Genomic DNA, 15645 nt, shown 5'->3' with positions numbered 1-15645 from the left:
GAATTTTGTCGAACGAATGTAAAAATTTGCATTCTGTAATTCGATCGAGTTTGTATGGAAAACTCGAACTCGATCGAGATACAGAATGAAAAATTTCTCATTCGATCGAAATAATCCGATTCGAACGAAATTCAGAATCGGGGCGATTGTCTGCTGAGGGGCCGCTATTGAAACATCGAGAGAAGAGCTAAATGCACATATTAAACTGTTTCTTCTCTGCAGGGAAAGTATTTTAGAACTGATGGGAAGTTTGATTGATCGATAGTGTTGTCAATACTCCTTTCACTCAGACAAAATGAGTAGTGAAAATCATACGACAAATCTTATGATGCATCAAAAACCACCAAAATCATCATTTCAAAAGGTTAATATGAAAAATATACCTCTATTATAATATTTATGATTCTACTATATACATTTCATCTACTACTATTACAGCTTCCCTACTAACAACTTATGAATTCCACAGTATATGAGAGAAGTTATGTTTGTCATAAAAATATCGAACAATGTTCCTAAAACTTTCGTATGATTTTAATAGAGCTTTTTATTGGAATTCCAATATTCGTGACTGATACGATACGATACGATATCATTATCAAATTCCAAATTTTTTTTCCTGTGTTTAAGACTGTGAAAATACTAGAATTATTATTGTCATTTTTAATGACAACTAAAGTAATGATATTCCAAATTTTTATGGAGAATTAAATATTACTTACCCTTACACGTTCATTTAAAATGACATTACTATTTGGTGATCACACTTTTAATGATCGTGTAAGGGCCGCTACTGAAATTTCCACCCATCTGACACCGGTATGTGAGCACCAGCCATTTGAAAGTATACCGATTACGTTGAGCCCCTCGTGTTTCGAGCCCCAAACACTGCGATGTTTTGATACTCATCGCGACTCTCAAATTGTGAAAATTATCTACACTTGATGTCACAAAACACTGTCTGCTGTATCTTAGGTAAACCGACAAGTTATTGTGGGAGAGTCGACCCAAAATTCACTAATTTTGGTGCACTAAACAAAGTAAACGCGTAAAACAAATGTATTACTGTTTGTTTGTTTACGTTGCAATCAGCTGATTTTGAAGTTCCGATTTTGATCTCATCAATATGGCGTCGTGACAGGTGGCCGGAAATTTCAATCGGTTTTTTAACGTCACTGCTAACCTCAATCAAATAAACACATTTTGACAGTTCAGCAGTACTGTTTGTAAACATAGATTTTTTTGTTTGTCTGTTGACAAATTGGATGAGACCATTTACGGTCCATATCGCCTAAATAGAGTTTTAAAACATTTGCTCACGATTGGATACGGTTTGTTTTTGAGATTTATTAAATGAAAGTCACTAGTTGCCAAGTGTGAAGATGATTGTTCGAGATGTGCTCTTCGATTTTTGTTTAAGCTTGTTTGTAAACAGTACCGCTGAACTGTCAAGGACGCATTCTTGTTCATTTGTGACGTCACGATAAAAAATCTAATCGTTTACTGTTACATTATTTGTGTTTAGCCCCCGAATAGAAAGACGAATGAAGACGAATTTAAAAAAACGTTCATTTTGTGGTGACGCCAGAGTTGCCAATGTTCCAGATTTATGTTTTATATGCTAATTTAGGTCCGGAAAACTGAGCGTATATGGCCCGCTTATAACAGACCAGATTCTAATTTTCTGCATATGAAACACCAGTTTTCACTGTTCCTTTTCAAATAAATAAAGCGATAAAGACAGGCTTCCTTAAAATGAGTACTCAGTGCCGGTAGATGTTTGATAGTTTTTATAATTGGACATACAAAAAAAAGCTGGATAAATGATGCGACAATATTCAAGCATTTTCCGTACATATCTTGGAAAAAATGCTTTTTTTAAATAAAAATCCGTAGATTTTTAAAGGTCCATCCGTAGATCCGTAGAAAAGACAAAAATCCGTGGATCTACGGATAAATCCGTAGGGTTGGCATCGCTGTCTCTGAGTGACGCCCTGACGCCTTCTAACAGTGCAACCAGATTTTTTTTCGCAAACACTCTACACTAAAAATTATTCGATCGCAAGTATAGGTTTTGCTCGCTCGTTAAAAATAAATTATTGATTTTATAGCATAAACAATTGATTCACAACTAGATCTATTCACAATTGAATTTATTATACACGTGGTTTTTCAAACAATATGCAAACTGTAGATTTAATTGTTTTCCGAGAAAACATGTATGAGAAAATTTTATGATTTGAATTGTTACGATACTTAACAATGAATAGTGTAGAACACTACATTAGAATATTTTTCAATGATCAAACCAAAATTGTGGAAGGTTTTGTAACAACAAATCGTATTGGTTTCCTACAACATTTTTTATTCGGACGAACATAACTTATCTTCACAAAAATGAACAAAATGAACTAATTTGGTCAGATTTCAGTGGTTTGTTTTTTTGTTCATTCTAATTTGAATTCTTGTTGATTAGGTTTTACAAGAACATGACATAATTTCACAATATGAACAGAATGAATTTTTTTTACAGTTTACAATTCAAAAGTTGATCAAAGATTCATCGTTTGAATTTAAAATTTTCAAGTCGTCTCACACTAAACAAATATCGCTCCTTGATGCTGGAAACGCATACAGGGCAATCTTTTTAGTTTTTTCCACTGTGGAACACGTTTTCAACCGGCACTCTTTGGTCATTTTTCAATTTTTTATTTGCAGTCGCAAAACAAAACAAATACACGACAGCTGTCAAAGATGAACTTGAATCATTGGTAGCTCATTAGCGGCCCTTACACGATCATTAAAAGTGTCATTACTAAGTAATGACACTTCTGCTCAAACGCTCGTCATTACTGCATTACTGTACATCATTACTTTTTAGCATTACATGTTCATTATTAATGATGAGTATTTGTAACTATACCACAGACTAACAGACATGACAGTATGAGTAAATTCTTATAAAAATAATTTTTCGTGATGCACTAGTTCCACCTATATTGTACTGCGCGAACTATTTACTATCTGTACACCCCTTGTGTTATGTACAAGTTTTTTTACTAGTTGGTTTCCCCTCGTTTGTCAACACCGATCAGCTGCTTGCAGGGATGCCTGATTTCATTATAATATGGAAAATGAATCGTCACAATAAATTATTGGATTACGTTGATAATATATTTAACTTTTTCGCGATGTTGGAAGGTAACCATTTATTTGACTCAACGTTGTTCATCTAGACTATTTTTTATTGTGTTGGTAGTTTTCACCCGAAATTAAGTGGCGACAGACCAGAAGTAAGTAAGTATTGTAACAAAACGGGTTCGTCTTTGTATTGCGTTGGAGGATGAGAAGTAGGCACAATTATGTATATAGTTTTGGCAATATGTATTAAATTTGTATCCTGCATGAAATTCGCATGGACGTATACAAATCAATACATTACAGGTAATTCTGTATGAATGGCAACTCTGTTGGTAAATGAAAAAAATAAACACAGTCTAGATGACAGACAGGATGTTTTTGATAGGGTAACGTGGCGCCATCATGACACATGTGAGTACTGTCCCAAATAAAGGAATATTCGAAATGACCGTTAAAATGATTGAAGAATCTAATTTGAGTGTCCTGTCTGTTAGTCTGTGACTATACTACAGCAATAGCAATATTTTTATTTTCGTTTAGCTGAAAATAAATTTGATTTGCCATTGAATCGTTAAGGTTAATGAAATATTAACAATTTAAATCTACACTTTGTCATTTTTTCGCGTATAGTTCTAAAGATATTCAGCACTTCCACAAAAAAAAATAAGAAGAAGAAATAATGCTGGTAATGATGGAAAATCCGGAATTCCATCATTACTCGCTTTATTACTGAACTCGCAGACCTTACACGATCATTAAAAGTGTAATTACTTTTTAGTAATGACACTTTTAATGATCGTGTAAGGGCCGCTATTCGTTTCGTCATCGTGTAAAACCTAACTGCGATAACCAAATTAGGGAAGCACTTATTTTTCGTCGGTTTATTCGAGATTCATTGTCGAAAAATTAGATTTTTTTTGTTGCTGATGTCTTGTTGAAATTTTGTAAGTCGCAAAATATAAATCGATAGATCTGGCAACTCTGCGTATCGCAAAGCAACCATATTCATTCGTTTTCTATTTTAATTTCATTCATTCCAAGTTTTCAGTTCCGTTGAAGTGGAGGTGTGTGTGGATGGCTGACGCATCAGAAATTGGAAGCCGGAATTTTAACTTCAGAATAATTGTTAATTGTAGTGCGAATTTTCAGGATTACTAGCAAAAAGTCGTTAGATTTTTTATTAGAATTGCCGGTTGCAGAGAACCGGCTCTAATAGTGACATACGAACAGGTAAATTATTATTTTTTCTTGGATTTATCTGCCGTTTGGCATTGGATAGACTTGAAAGAAAAATGTGATTGCGGTCGGCCATCTTTAGCTAACATTTTCTTCCCTTTGAATTTTAGTCGCAAAATATAATTTCAAATATTTATTCGTTTTGTTTCTATTGAGAGTTCATAAAATGGATACTATTTAGAAAAAAATGCTTCAGAACATTACCGGACGATAAAATACATTTTTCTTCATATTCCGGAAATGGAAACGATTTTCCATAAATCGATAGAGTATGCTCTGTAACCTAGGCTTTCTGTGTCGTTTGTTTCTCTGTTTAGTTCGATAACGAAAGTGCTTGTGACAACAAAACCAAACAAATTGTTTGTTGTAAGTGAAGAGGAAATGAGCAATTTAGTAAGTATGAACCAAACTTGACTGGCGTTTGTGTTTAATTTTTTCAACTGTCAACCGGGCAAAACGATTGTACACGAACAACATACTTATGGATTCGAGTTAAAATCAATCTGCAATAATCGTGGTCACGAAAACTGTGTCTCTTCCTTTTTGTCTCCTGTAGATAAGGAACAGAAAGCAGATACTATCGTGAAAGCTCAATGTCAATATCCCAGCTGGATGCCAGTCTGGTGGAGAAAGCCATCGGATTCCATGGGTTACCATTGCAAAAAATCTGGGAAGGCGAACGGGGCGATGCCGAATTGTCATGCCTTGGGATTATCAATCCGGATTATACGGTGTATCAGTCCCGCCAGAAGACACTCACCTTTCAGGACCGCGCAAAACGATTCAAATTGCATCAATTTCTTTCAAAGAAGGCAGAATTCCTGTATGATAGTGCACTTGTAACAGTCACAGCAAAAGATCGTTTAGAACGAAAACGAGGTGGAGAGTTTCAGCAGAGTAAGTGTTTTCGTTTTATTCGCCGTGTATCGGTGAATTGAACTGAAATAATTTCTCGATAAATGCTTACGGTTTTGCTTTTTAGATGAAAAATTTGTCATTCCGCCGCTCGATACATTTATGGATACGGATGTTAACAACAAAATTACTCATTTTTTAGAGGTATTTAATTATAATTGAAAAAACAAATCTGTCAACTCGCCAGATAAATGTTTCAATTATTTTAATATTTACAAACGATGTACATGTTTTTGATTATTATTTAAGACGACAAGACCGGGCGATGTCGTGTATGGAGTCGTGCTCAATAGATCGCCGCAAGGAGTCATTTTCAAAGTACTTTATTCAGTCGGAAATACGTGTTGTTTCGTCAACAGCAGCTCGATAAAGGTCTGATCACAAAATGAATATTATTAATAACATGACTAAAGAAACGAAGCTGACTGTACTTGGATGCATATTCTAGGCGTATGTGGCAAACAATTACTTGATACCAATAACCGATCGCAACGGTACCCCGAGGAATTTCACCGCCAATGATTTGATTTGTTGTGAAGTAGCCGATGCGCAACCGGACGCTAGGAAACTAATATGCACAATGCAGCGTAGTATTCTCAGTCGTTCGCCAATTTCGATCAGTTACGGAATTATCTCGGCAGAGGATTTACCGTTGTCATACAAGTAAGTTAAGTTCCGATGTGTTCAGATGAAATTGCTCCAAATAAAATCCGATTCCTCAATTCTAGTACGTTGTAATCATTCGCGAATAGAAAGTGCATACGTTTGGCACTATGGGAAATGGCCGATGACAGGTCAAACTAAGAGACCGCATAACTATTCTTTTAGTGTGACCGTTCGCTTGGATTTATTAGACTAAATTGGCCGACACGAGCATTCAACGTCCTTACTAGAAAAAATAGCAATGAATTAAATGCCCCATGAAAGAATGCCTATTGATTCTTAATATTGTCCATTTTCTCTGTACGGTGTATAGTTTTGCAGCAGCAAAGGACGGAAAACCTTACGAGTACTATTTAAGGAAATCGCCGTCTTTCAATGATCCTCGAGGAGTGGAAACTTTGATGCAAGAGTTTGGCCTAAGTGCAACTGAATTTTACACAAATATGTCAGGATTGAAGGGGAAATTTCCCCAAGGTGAATATTCTGGTGAACTTCGCAACACCCAGGCCAGTAAATGGGCGTTTAGGTAAGCAACAGTACTGAATTTTTTTGTCCAGGTTTTAAACTATATAATTTTTGTTTACATTTGCAGATCCGTTGCGGAGGGCATCGAGCACTTCAAGGAAGGACGCCATTCAGAGGCGTTCCAGTGTTTAAATAAAGCGCTAAGTATTGATGCGCGAAATGTTGAAGGTTTGGTGGCACGTGGCGCATTGTATGCCAACAGTGGTTCTTTTAAGAAAGCCGTGGATGATTTTGAGATGGCACTGAAGATTAATTCGTCCCATGCTAATGCGCGGAAGTACATGGGAGAAACGTTGGTTGCACTGGGTAGAAGCTACGAGGAGGACAGTCGTTTTGATGACGCCAAGAAAGCATACCAAGACTGTTTAAATATTATACCTACGCACGAGGAAGCGCAGAATTCGCTGGAGTTTCTTAAAACGAAAACGTTTTCCAAGCAAATTGTTGCTCCCAATGAGCTGGAACTGCCAGGTAAAGTTTATTTCGTCAACCTTCTTACGACGTAGCATCAGGTGAACAAACTTATCAGTATTCAGGGTGGGGCTATTTTATTTTATTTTATTTTTTTTTATATTTTTTTTTTAAATAACTATTTATTGGAATATGAGTTAAAATTAAATTATTAAGATTTAAATTGGGTGTTCAGCCACAAGTGGTGACTTTTCAGCCCTATTCAATTTTATTTTATTTATTTTTGGGACTGTAAAGGCTCACGCAAAATGGAACTTCGTAGGATGATGAGAGAAGTACGATTGCTCATAGGCTGAAAACTAAATTAACGAATGATTTTTCTGTGCATTTAATTTACAATAACGCGATTTTAGACTATTATGTGCCTTCTTCTGTACATAATGTTGCTTTTCCGCATCGTTTTATTGTGTGTGCGGCCAGAATATCGTTCCTAATCAAGGCAAATGTTGCCTCTTGCAACCAAACCTGTAATACACTCGTTTGTCCACTCTTCAAAATTTGTTGCTTTGTATTTAGTTTTGATATACCAGCTTGAACCCGCATGATGGTTTGTATGTTGAAAAGGTGCGACTTTCTCATTTCAGACCTTCTGGGGGAAGCATAAAGCTTCCCTCACGTAACTTGGGCTGGCAATCCAATCCTTCATCCAGTTGTTTACTTGTGAGATACTCCGATGCACTCCCAACTCCTCCCCGTTGTTGATATAACTGAGCATAATATTATAAAATATAACATAATACAATATATAGTTCAGTGTATCACAATACAACATAATATAGTATAATACATTATAATATATTTTGGAACTCGTGGAACAAGGCAAACCAAATTTGAATAATTGATGTTTTATATTTTATACAGTTCGATCAGTTGTCATAATACTTCATTGTTAATGTGCAATTGCTCGAATGTCATAAGAATATGGAACACATGAACCCAAAACATACATTTTGTTTGCCTTAATTTGTATTGTCTTGTGACTGATAAAAATATATCAATAGCCTAAATACACAGAGGTCTTTTATCACGAGTTTTTATAGCAAAATTTCTTAAATTGCGAATAAAATCGTATAACTTCTGGAATCCACGTAAAAAACCGCACAAAACTAAGGAATTTTTCCGATGGCTTTGGAAATACATGAAACGTTCAGGTCGGGTGTAATCTCATACATTTTTCTTTTGAAAAAAAATGTCTGAAACAATAATTTTGTTATTTCTGAAATCGAACATTTTTTTATGCCAAATGTCCTAGAAATGAATTAAACATCGAGATCTGGTGTAACAACAAAAAAATTTGTAACAAAAACCGAATCGGTGCTGGTCAACAAAAATTTTTTTGACGAAAATCGAAAATTTTCCAAGTGTCAGAGTTGACTTAAGAAAACTGGATGACTGAAAATTTGCGTAAAAGTGTATGTAAGAAATTTAACGATTATTTGATAAAGGTTAGCAGTGACGGTAAAAAACCTAATTAGGTTTTGCACGATGACGATCATCAAGTAGCAACTCGCTTATAGAGGCGCTTTGGGCAGCTCAACAATCGCTTATGGGCTCGTGCGTTCAAGCTTGCGTACAATGGTAAATCATGCGTGCAAAATCGTACGTTATGGCGATTTTCCACAAATTTTCACTTGTATGATTACACAGTTTTTTTAAAGTTTGTACTAGCTTGTTCACTGTGCAATCAGAGCGATGCTTTTTCATCTTATGACTTACTCCTTCTGAATCATCGTCTCTCTTAGGGAAAGCCAGTAGGATAAGATGGGGTAAGGTTGTCAGTGTGTCAACCCTCTTGTTTTCATAAAAATTGAACATTTATCAACAATAAAAATATATGATTTTGTTCATTGACTATCCACGATATAATTCCAATCTGTTCTTTTTTATACAACTCACGCGTTTTTTTTTTAGAACGGCCAATAAGCCACCTGTCAACTTCCACTTTCGAAAGAAATTGCAAGCGAGAGAGAGAGAGAGAGAGAGAGAGAGAGAGAGAGAGAGTATTAAATTTAACACCAGACGAAAGAGGAAACTTCTCTCTGCCGTTTACTACTATGACTTACTCTCAGCGAGTGCCGAGTCATTCGAAATTACTCTTCAAAGTGAATGTTGATGGATGGCTTATTGGTCGTTCTCAAAAAAAGGCGTGAACTTATTTATTTGGTCGTAAGATCTTGCGCCATTACTGTTCTAAATTTAACATGGAAAATTCATTTATTAGTAACATATTAGTCTGAACTTTCATTCGGTTCATCATGGGGTAAGTCATATTAGGTTTTGCACGAACATGCCATAACCTCACAAAATGAACAGAATGAACTTATTTTGACAGTCGACGTGTACTTGTTTACAGTTTAAAAGTTCATCAGAAGTTCATCGTTCGAATGTAAAAATTGCAAGTCGCCTCACACTCAACAGATTCATGCATATGCTGGAAACACATACGTTTCCAGCATCAAGAAGCGATATTTGTATTAATCGGTTTAGTGTGAGGCGACTTGCAATTTTTCAATTCAAACGATGAACCTCTGATGAACTTTTAAACTGTAAACAAGTGAGGTTATGTCTTGTTCGTGCAAATTAGGTTTTTTATCGTGACGACACAAATGAACAAGTATTCATCTTTGACAGTTCAGCGGTACTGTTTACAAACAAGTTTAAACAAAAATCGAAGAGCACATCTAAAACAATCATCTTTACACTTTGCAACTAGTCACTTTTATTTAATAATTATCAAAAACGAACCGTATTCAATCGTGAACAAATGTTTTAAAACTTTATTTAGGTGATACGGACCGTAAATGGTCTGATCCAATTTGTCAATAAACAAACACAAGAAATTTCTGTTTACAAACAGTACTGCTGAACTGTCAAAATGTGTTCATCCGATAGAGGTTAGCAGTGACGGTAAAAAACCTAATAGGTTTTGCACGATGACCACTCGAATGAACTACCAATGAACTGCCGATGAATCAAGTTCACCTTTTGACAGCTATCAGTGGTTTGTTTTGATTTTCAGATGAAGATTCAAAGCTCGGAAATGACCAAAAAGTGTTTGTTGAAATCGTGTTCCTCGGTAAAAGGGACTAAAAAAATTGCTCTGTTTGCGTTTCCACTACCAAGCAGAAATTTGTTTATGAATAGGTTAAATGAAAAAAGGAGAGAGAAGTGGATTGAAGCCCTCAGACTGAGTGCAGGTTTCCGTTCGCTCTGTCAGCGAGGGACAATCCGTGTGCGTATGCGGATAGTTTGTAATTTTGCTTGCTTTCAACTGCATCCATATCGCTAAATTTGATGATCCTTCGTTTCATGTAAGGCAGCGTGCCAAATTCGAAATCAAACGATGAACTTATCCACTGTAAACAAACCACTGATAGCTGTCAAAATTAATTCATTTTGTTCATTTTTGTGAGGTTATGTCATGTTCGTGCAAAACCTAAAACCTAATTCGATTTTTCATCGTGACGTCACAAATGAACAAAAATTTATTCTTGACAGTTCAGCGGTACTGTTTACAAACAAGCCTAAACAAAATCGAGGAACATATCTCAAACAATCATCTCTACACTTCACAACTAGCCACTTTTACTTAATGAATCTTTGAAATGAACCATCGAATCGTTAGCAAAGCCTTGGTATTACATTCCTGTAGTGGAATTTGACCTTCTGTTTCAACAGACTTCGCAGACTTCGAGGCTCGAACATACGACAACTGGTTTGTAAGACCAGCGCCCTATGCATTGAACCGCCAACCCGGGACACGTTAACAAATGTGTTTGAACTCAATTTAGGCGATATGGACCGTGAACGGTCTCATCCGTTTATTAACAGACAAACAAAAAAAGTCTGATTACAAACAGTACCGCTGAACTGTCAAAATGTGTTCCTCCGATTGAGGTTAGCAGTGACGGTAAAAATCCTTATTACTATGGGGCATGGTGCCATAACAGATGACAAACAAACCTAACCTCAAAGTCGATTAGTGTCAATCTCTCGAAAACCATTTCCCAGAAAAGAAAGCAACGAAGTATTTTCCCCAGAATGTACCATTCTCCAGAAAACCATAGTCACGAAGGTATCAATTAGTAGAAAGACATACAACAGAATGTACCATTCCCCAGAATACCATCTCCCAGAAGAAGCAAATACCTAGAAACTGTTTTCCCATAATGGAAAATAATACAGAAACAACAGCGCGTTTGCCCGGATTACCCAAAGCTAGGGGCTATCCCTCAGGCAGGTCATTAAAAACGATGAGGCGTAGCCGCATTAGACCTTTCAAAGTCGCAGTCAATTAGAACAAATTCTATTAAGCAGCATGTTGATCTGTTATGCCAAATAACCATCATGCCAAACAATATTATACTAATAATACTATTTTAGCGACTAATGCCTTCGAGTGTATGGTTTTCTGGACTTTGGTACATTCTGGGATTTTTTATTACTTTCTAGAGTTTGTATTTCTGGGGATTAGTACTTTCTGGGCAATAAATTTCTGGTGAAAAAGCTTCGGTTTTTTATGTTCTGGAGAATGGTTTTCGGGGAAATGTTTTAGAACCTAAGAAAACTCTGACACTCGGAAAACTTATTTTTCGAGATTACACCAGATCTCGACGTTTCGTGCATTTTAGGGACATTCGGTAAAGAAAAAAATAATTTCGGAAATTTAAATATTTTGCTATGTCAAAAAGTCGATTTTCTTCAAACAAATTTTTGTCGAAATAGTTTTGCGGTTTTTTTACGCGGATTTCCGAAATAACGCGGTTATTTTTCGGTGCGGTACATAATATCCGCAGAAGAAAGACTTCAGTGTATACAATAATCTTGTACAGATCCCGAGAAATGTGTGTCAAAAATGCTTATCTGAAATCGTATCAGTTCTGATGGCAGAACAAAGAACATTGGCGTACAATTTTAATTATCACAGAAAGCTTCTTCCAGCATAGTAACCATATATTCATGAACGGCGTCACGGGCAAATTCATATCCCCGTACGAGATGTAATCGCTGCTAATGCTTGGTAAAATAATCGTCAATCGGTTCCGTTCGTTCGCAGTTCTTCACATCCCCAAGCCGCCGTCGCATGATCGTAGCAAGCAAGCGAACAACAGCAACAAGCAGGAACCCGACACTTCCGGTGTCAGTGGATCGAAAGGTGATGGACCCGAGTCCCGGAAGGAGAAGAAGAGCTCCAAAAAGCAGGAGAAGAAAAAGCGCCACAAGAAACAAAGCACCTCTAGCGATTCGAGCTCAGATTCAGATTCAAGTGAATCGAGCAGCGGCTCGGAAAGCAGCAGCAGCAACTCTTCGTCTACTTCGGGTATGTATCGACTATCTTGCGTACCTTTTTTTTTTACCGTGAAACACAAATGCACTTTTCAGCTAAGTCTAGAGTCGAGTCGTGGAAGATTTCTTTGAGACGATCAATAGTATATCAAAGGAAAACATTTGGACAAACGCAACTTTTTTTTCTCATATATCCTCGTTGCCATTTCCTTTGATGATAAAATGTTAAGAGTTGTTTTCTTTCTACATCACTGTCCGTATGTTTTAGGTTTGAAAAATTGCTTTCAAATGAAGGATGATTATATTTTGTTGTCACTAGAAATGATTGAAATGAGGATACTTGTTTTTATATGAAAGCCGTCGCAAGATTGCGCATGCGAAGGATAAACGACCAGTCGGTCACAGAGCTAACAGCAGAACGGAGTATTGATTAGCAAAAAACATAATACAAACGAAAATAATATGCCGGAATTGATACGGATAATTAGAGGCAATCAGCGCAATCGAAGGTGGTTACAGCTGCGAATGCAAGCATATTGAAAATCATTTTCACTTAATTTTTCGTAATTTCCGATCGAGAAATTTGCTTCGTTTTTAAAAATGGTTGACTATAGAACGGTATTCTCATTAAGGCGAACTTTTTTTAATTTACAGATTCGTCGAGATCGTCGCGAGCAAAAAAGCGCAACAAGCGGAGCAAAAGTGTTAAGAAACCAAAATCACTTTCCCCGCTCAGCAAACGTATGTCGGCAGGAATGGGAAACGATAGTCGTGCCACCGATGGATTATTTTTACTGACCAATCATCCTGCTACGGCTGGGCATTCGTCCGCCGGAGCGGACGAGTATGAACAGAAGGTATTGTTTGTTACGTTAGTTTTGTTGTTGTTGAGAATTTTAATTTGACCGGTTGCCCATTTCACAGGTTCGCAAGTTTCTTGATATTCCTCGTGACGAGGATAACTACGAAGAGAAGGTACGGCGTTTTGTAGCGGAAGCTGCAAAGTATCAAAAAGAACGTAAAGCTCAGGAGGATAAGACAAAAAAGAAAAAGAAGAAGGATGACAAAAAGCTGAAAAAGGACAGCAAAAAGAAGCGCAAATCTGAGGACAAGAAACGTCTGAAGAAAAAGGATAAAGATGACGACGTATTGAACAACGAAAAACTCAAGGAAGCCCTCAAGTGAGTAGTCCACTTGCAATTCACACCTATTCTGTGCTAGTTTCAGAAATATTTCCAATCAAAAGTAAATTTGTACTAATTTATTGTTTTCTCATTGCTATATTTTCAGAATATTTGAAAATTTTCCCGTCCTGGATGAGCTTGGCTCAAAACTGTCTGAATACTATTCGAAAAAGGATGTCTCCAGTGCGGCAGGCCCCAGTGGTATAGCAGGCGTTATGTCGTCTTTGCTCAGTAAAAATGCTAAAAAAGAATCGCTTAAAGCGGATAAAACGGCATCGATGAAAGCAAACGAGCGCCCCGACAAAGACGGCAAGTGGCGCATGATGTTCAACAAAGATGAAAGATCCGCCAAGGAACAGCCGTCTTCAGCACGGCCTACCGTTCCGAAACAATACGCGTTTTCAAATGAATCGGACGAAGAGAGCGGTGCACTTGGAGTATTTCAGATGCAACAACATCAGCAACAGTTGCAACAAAAAGCAAACCTTAGGATAAGACGCAGGCAGATCAGTCCGGATAAATCAAAATCTATTTCACAGATGGCTCCAGTGAAATCTGGACCGGTTGTTCTCGATAAATTTGGTAATTTCAGATTGGCAAATGCGGATGACGCCAAACCACCGGAGCCTACTGGGCCGCCACAACGCTCACGAAGCAGATCACGTGGAAATCGATATGGCGGCAGTTCAAGTCGATCGCGATCGCAAAGCATGAAACGTCGGTCCCGTTCCGGAAGTTTTCGGCGTCGCTTCAGCCGTTCAAGATCACGTTCGTTCAGTCGTTCTCGATCACGGTCTTATTCAAGAAGTCGATCTCGTTCGCGTAGTTTTGAGCGTCGTCGTTTTCATAACCGTGGTTACCGTGGTCGAGGTGGTAATTTTTACGATAGGCCTTTCGGAAACCGGTTTGGCTATCATCATAATAATAATAGAGGTGGATTCATGAATCGCCGGGGTGGTTTCCAAAATTTCCGTGAAAACTACCATCGTGGTGGGTATCGTGATCGACCATTTCGACCACGGTTTCGCGGTGGGGGAGGTGGTGGTGGCGGAGGACACCATAGATTTCAGCGCTCCTACACTCGCAGTGACAGTAAATCGCCGGACCGTTTCGAAACCAGTCCGAATGATCGTCAACGTAGAGACAGGAACCAGGACCGTTCACGTTCCAACAGCAATGATAAGGGATCCAGTGACCGCGACTCTTCGGTACCCAAGGAACGAGATTCTTTAAAGGTAAAGGAAAAGAAAGAAACAAAGACTAGTGCAGAAACTTCAGTACAGCAAGCCGATGAACGGTGGTCGGATAATGAAAAAGATCCACCTCCGCCGGGAGCAGATCTTTCAGGAGATGATTCGGACCGTAAAGGGACATAAGGAAAAATGAAACTGACTCATAACTTTTGTAGTTTTTAGTATTTTCAATATTTGGAATGAATGATTCACAGCATTGTTTTGAAATATTATGTATAATATTGATATAATGCATCTTATATCGTTTCCTTAATATAGCAACAATAAAAAGTACTAAAATATCCAATTAAGGATAATGATGTTATTTTTCCCGAAACATCCATTGTTGTGTTGTGACAATTCTTTCTAATGACTATAAGGAGTTATAATTTGCGAAGTTTTGTTCGAAAGGATCTCGTAGTTGTCGTACGTTCAAATAATTGCATTTTCTTAGCCGAGGGTTCGCACTCCTTGATCTCGTATAGTTGGCACAGGTAAATATGAGCAAAATCAAAACCTTCATGAAGAGATTAAACTGATTTGATTGTTGGAAGGCTGTCACTTCTTTTTAGATACGTCACTTACAATTATCTTTTCCGACGACTGTCATGCGACGTATGTCGTCCACTTTTAACAGTGTCAAAAGAATTTGTGATCATTTTCAAAAAAGGAACATGATATTTGTCATGAAACATGACGTGTCGTATCATTTCATATGAACATACGAATTTTTGTTACTCCTAAAAATTTTGTCCTCGAGGGCGTTGTTTTCCAATTAAAAAATGCATATCCGATGTCAAAAGATGATTGGTGACTTCTGTTTGTTATCAGAATGATGAGAGGCGGAGTATTAGCTAGCTGCGGGGCGGAGTGCAGAAGTGACCAGTGGCACTTTACTACGGGTGTTTGGATAGTGGGTTGACAATAACTCTTGCTAATATACTCAACGTGAGAGGCGTGCAATACGTAATATCGTATTACCAACTTATTTT

At 37.3% G+C, this 15645-nt stretch overlaps 1 protein-coding gene across 2 annotated transcripts; it reads left to right on the top strand.

The window, feature by feature from the left end:
* The first annotated feature begins 4170 nt into the window (after positions 1-4170).
* Positions 4171-14960, top strand: LOC131427895 (tetratricopeptide repeat protein 14 homolog). Of its 2 annotated transcripts, XM_058591464.1 has the most exons (12): positions 4171-4371; positions 4695-4770; positions 4934-5274; positions 5360-5436; positions 5542-5664; positions 5741-5955; positions 6269-6481; positions 6548-6951; positions 12008-12271; positions 12892-13094; positions 13162-13418; positions 13528-14960. In XM_058591464.1, exons 3-12 carry the CDS (start codon positions 4971-4973, stop codon positions 14795-14797), a joined length of 3330 nt encoding a protein of 1109 aa, XP_058447447.1. In that variant the 5' UTR covers positions 4171-4371; positions 4695-4770; positions 4934-4970; the 3' UTR covers positions 14798-14960. The 2 variants fall into 2 exon arrangements, with proteins under 2 accessions (XP_058447447.1, XP_058447448.1); XM_058591465.1 differs by lacking the exon at positions 4695-4770.
* Positions 14961-15645: the final 685 nt, after the last annotated feature.

This window comes from Malaya genurostris, chromosome 2 (genome assembly GCF_030247185.1).
Source record: "Malaya genurostris strain Urasoe2022 chromosome 2, Malgen_1.1, whole genome shotgun sequence".
Lineage (NCBI taxonomy): Eukaryota > Metazoa > Arthropoda > Insecta > Diptera > Culicidae > Malaya > Malaya genurostris.
The sequence above is the reverse complement of the archived record's forward strand: the minus strand, read 5'-3'. Positions and strand labels throughout refer to the sequence as shown.

Coding starts and splice junctions, on each gene's coding strand:
- LOC131427895 (XM_058591465.1), top strand. CDS start 4,971: ATGTCAATATCCCAGCTGGATGCCAGTCTGGTGGAGAAAGCCATCGGA. Junction 6,952..12,007: donor CAATGAGCTGGAACTGCCAG/GTAAAGTTTATT, acceptor GTTCGTTCGCAG/TTCTTCACATCCCCAAGCCG. Junction 13,419..13,527: donor AAACTCAAGGAAGCCCTCAA/GTGAGTAGTCCA, acceptor CTATATTTTCAG/AATATTTGAAAATTTTCCCG.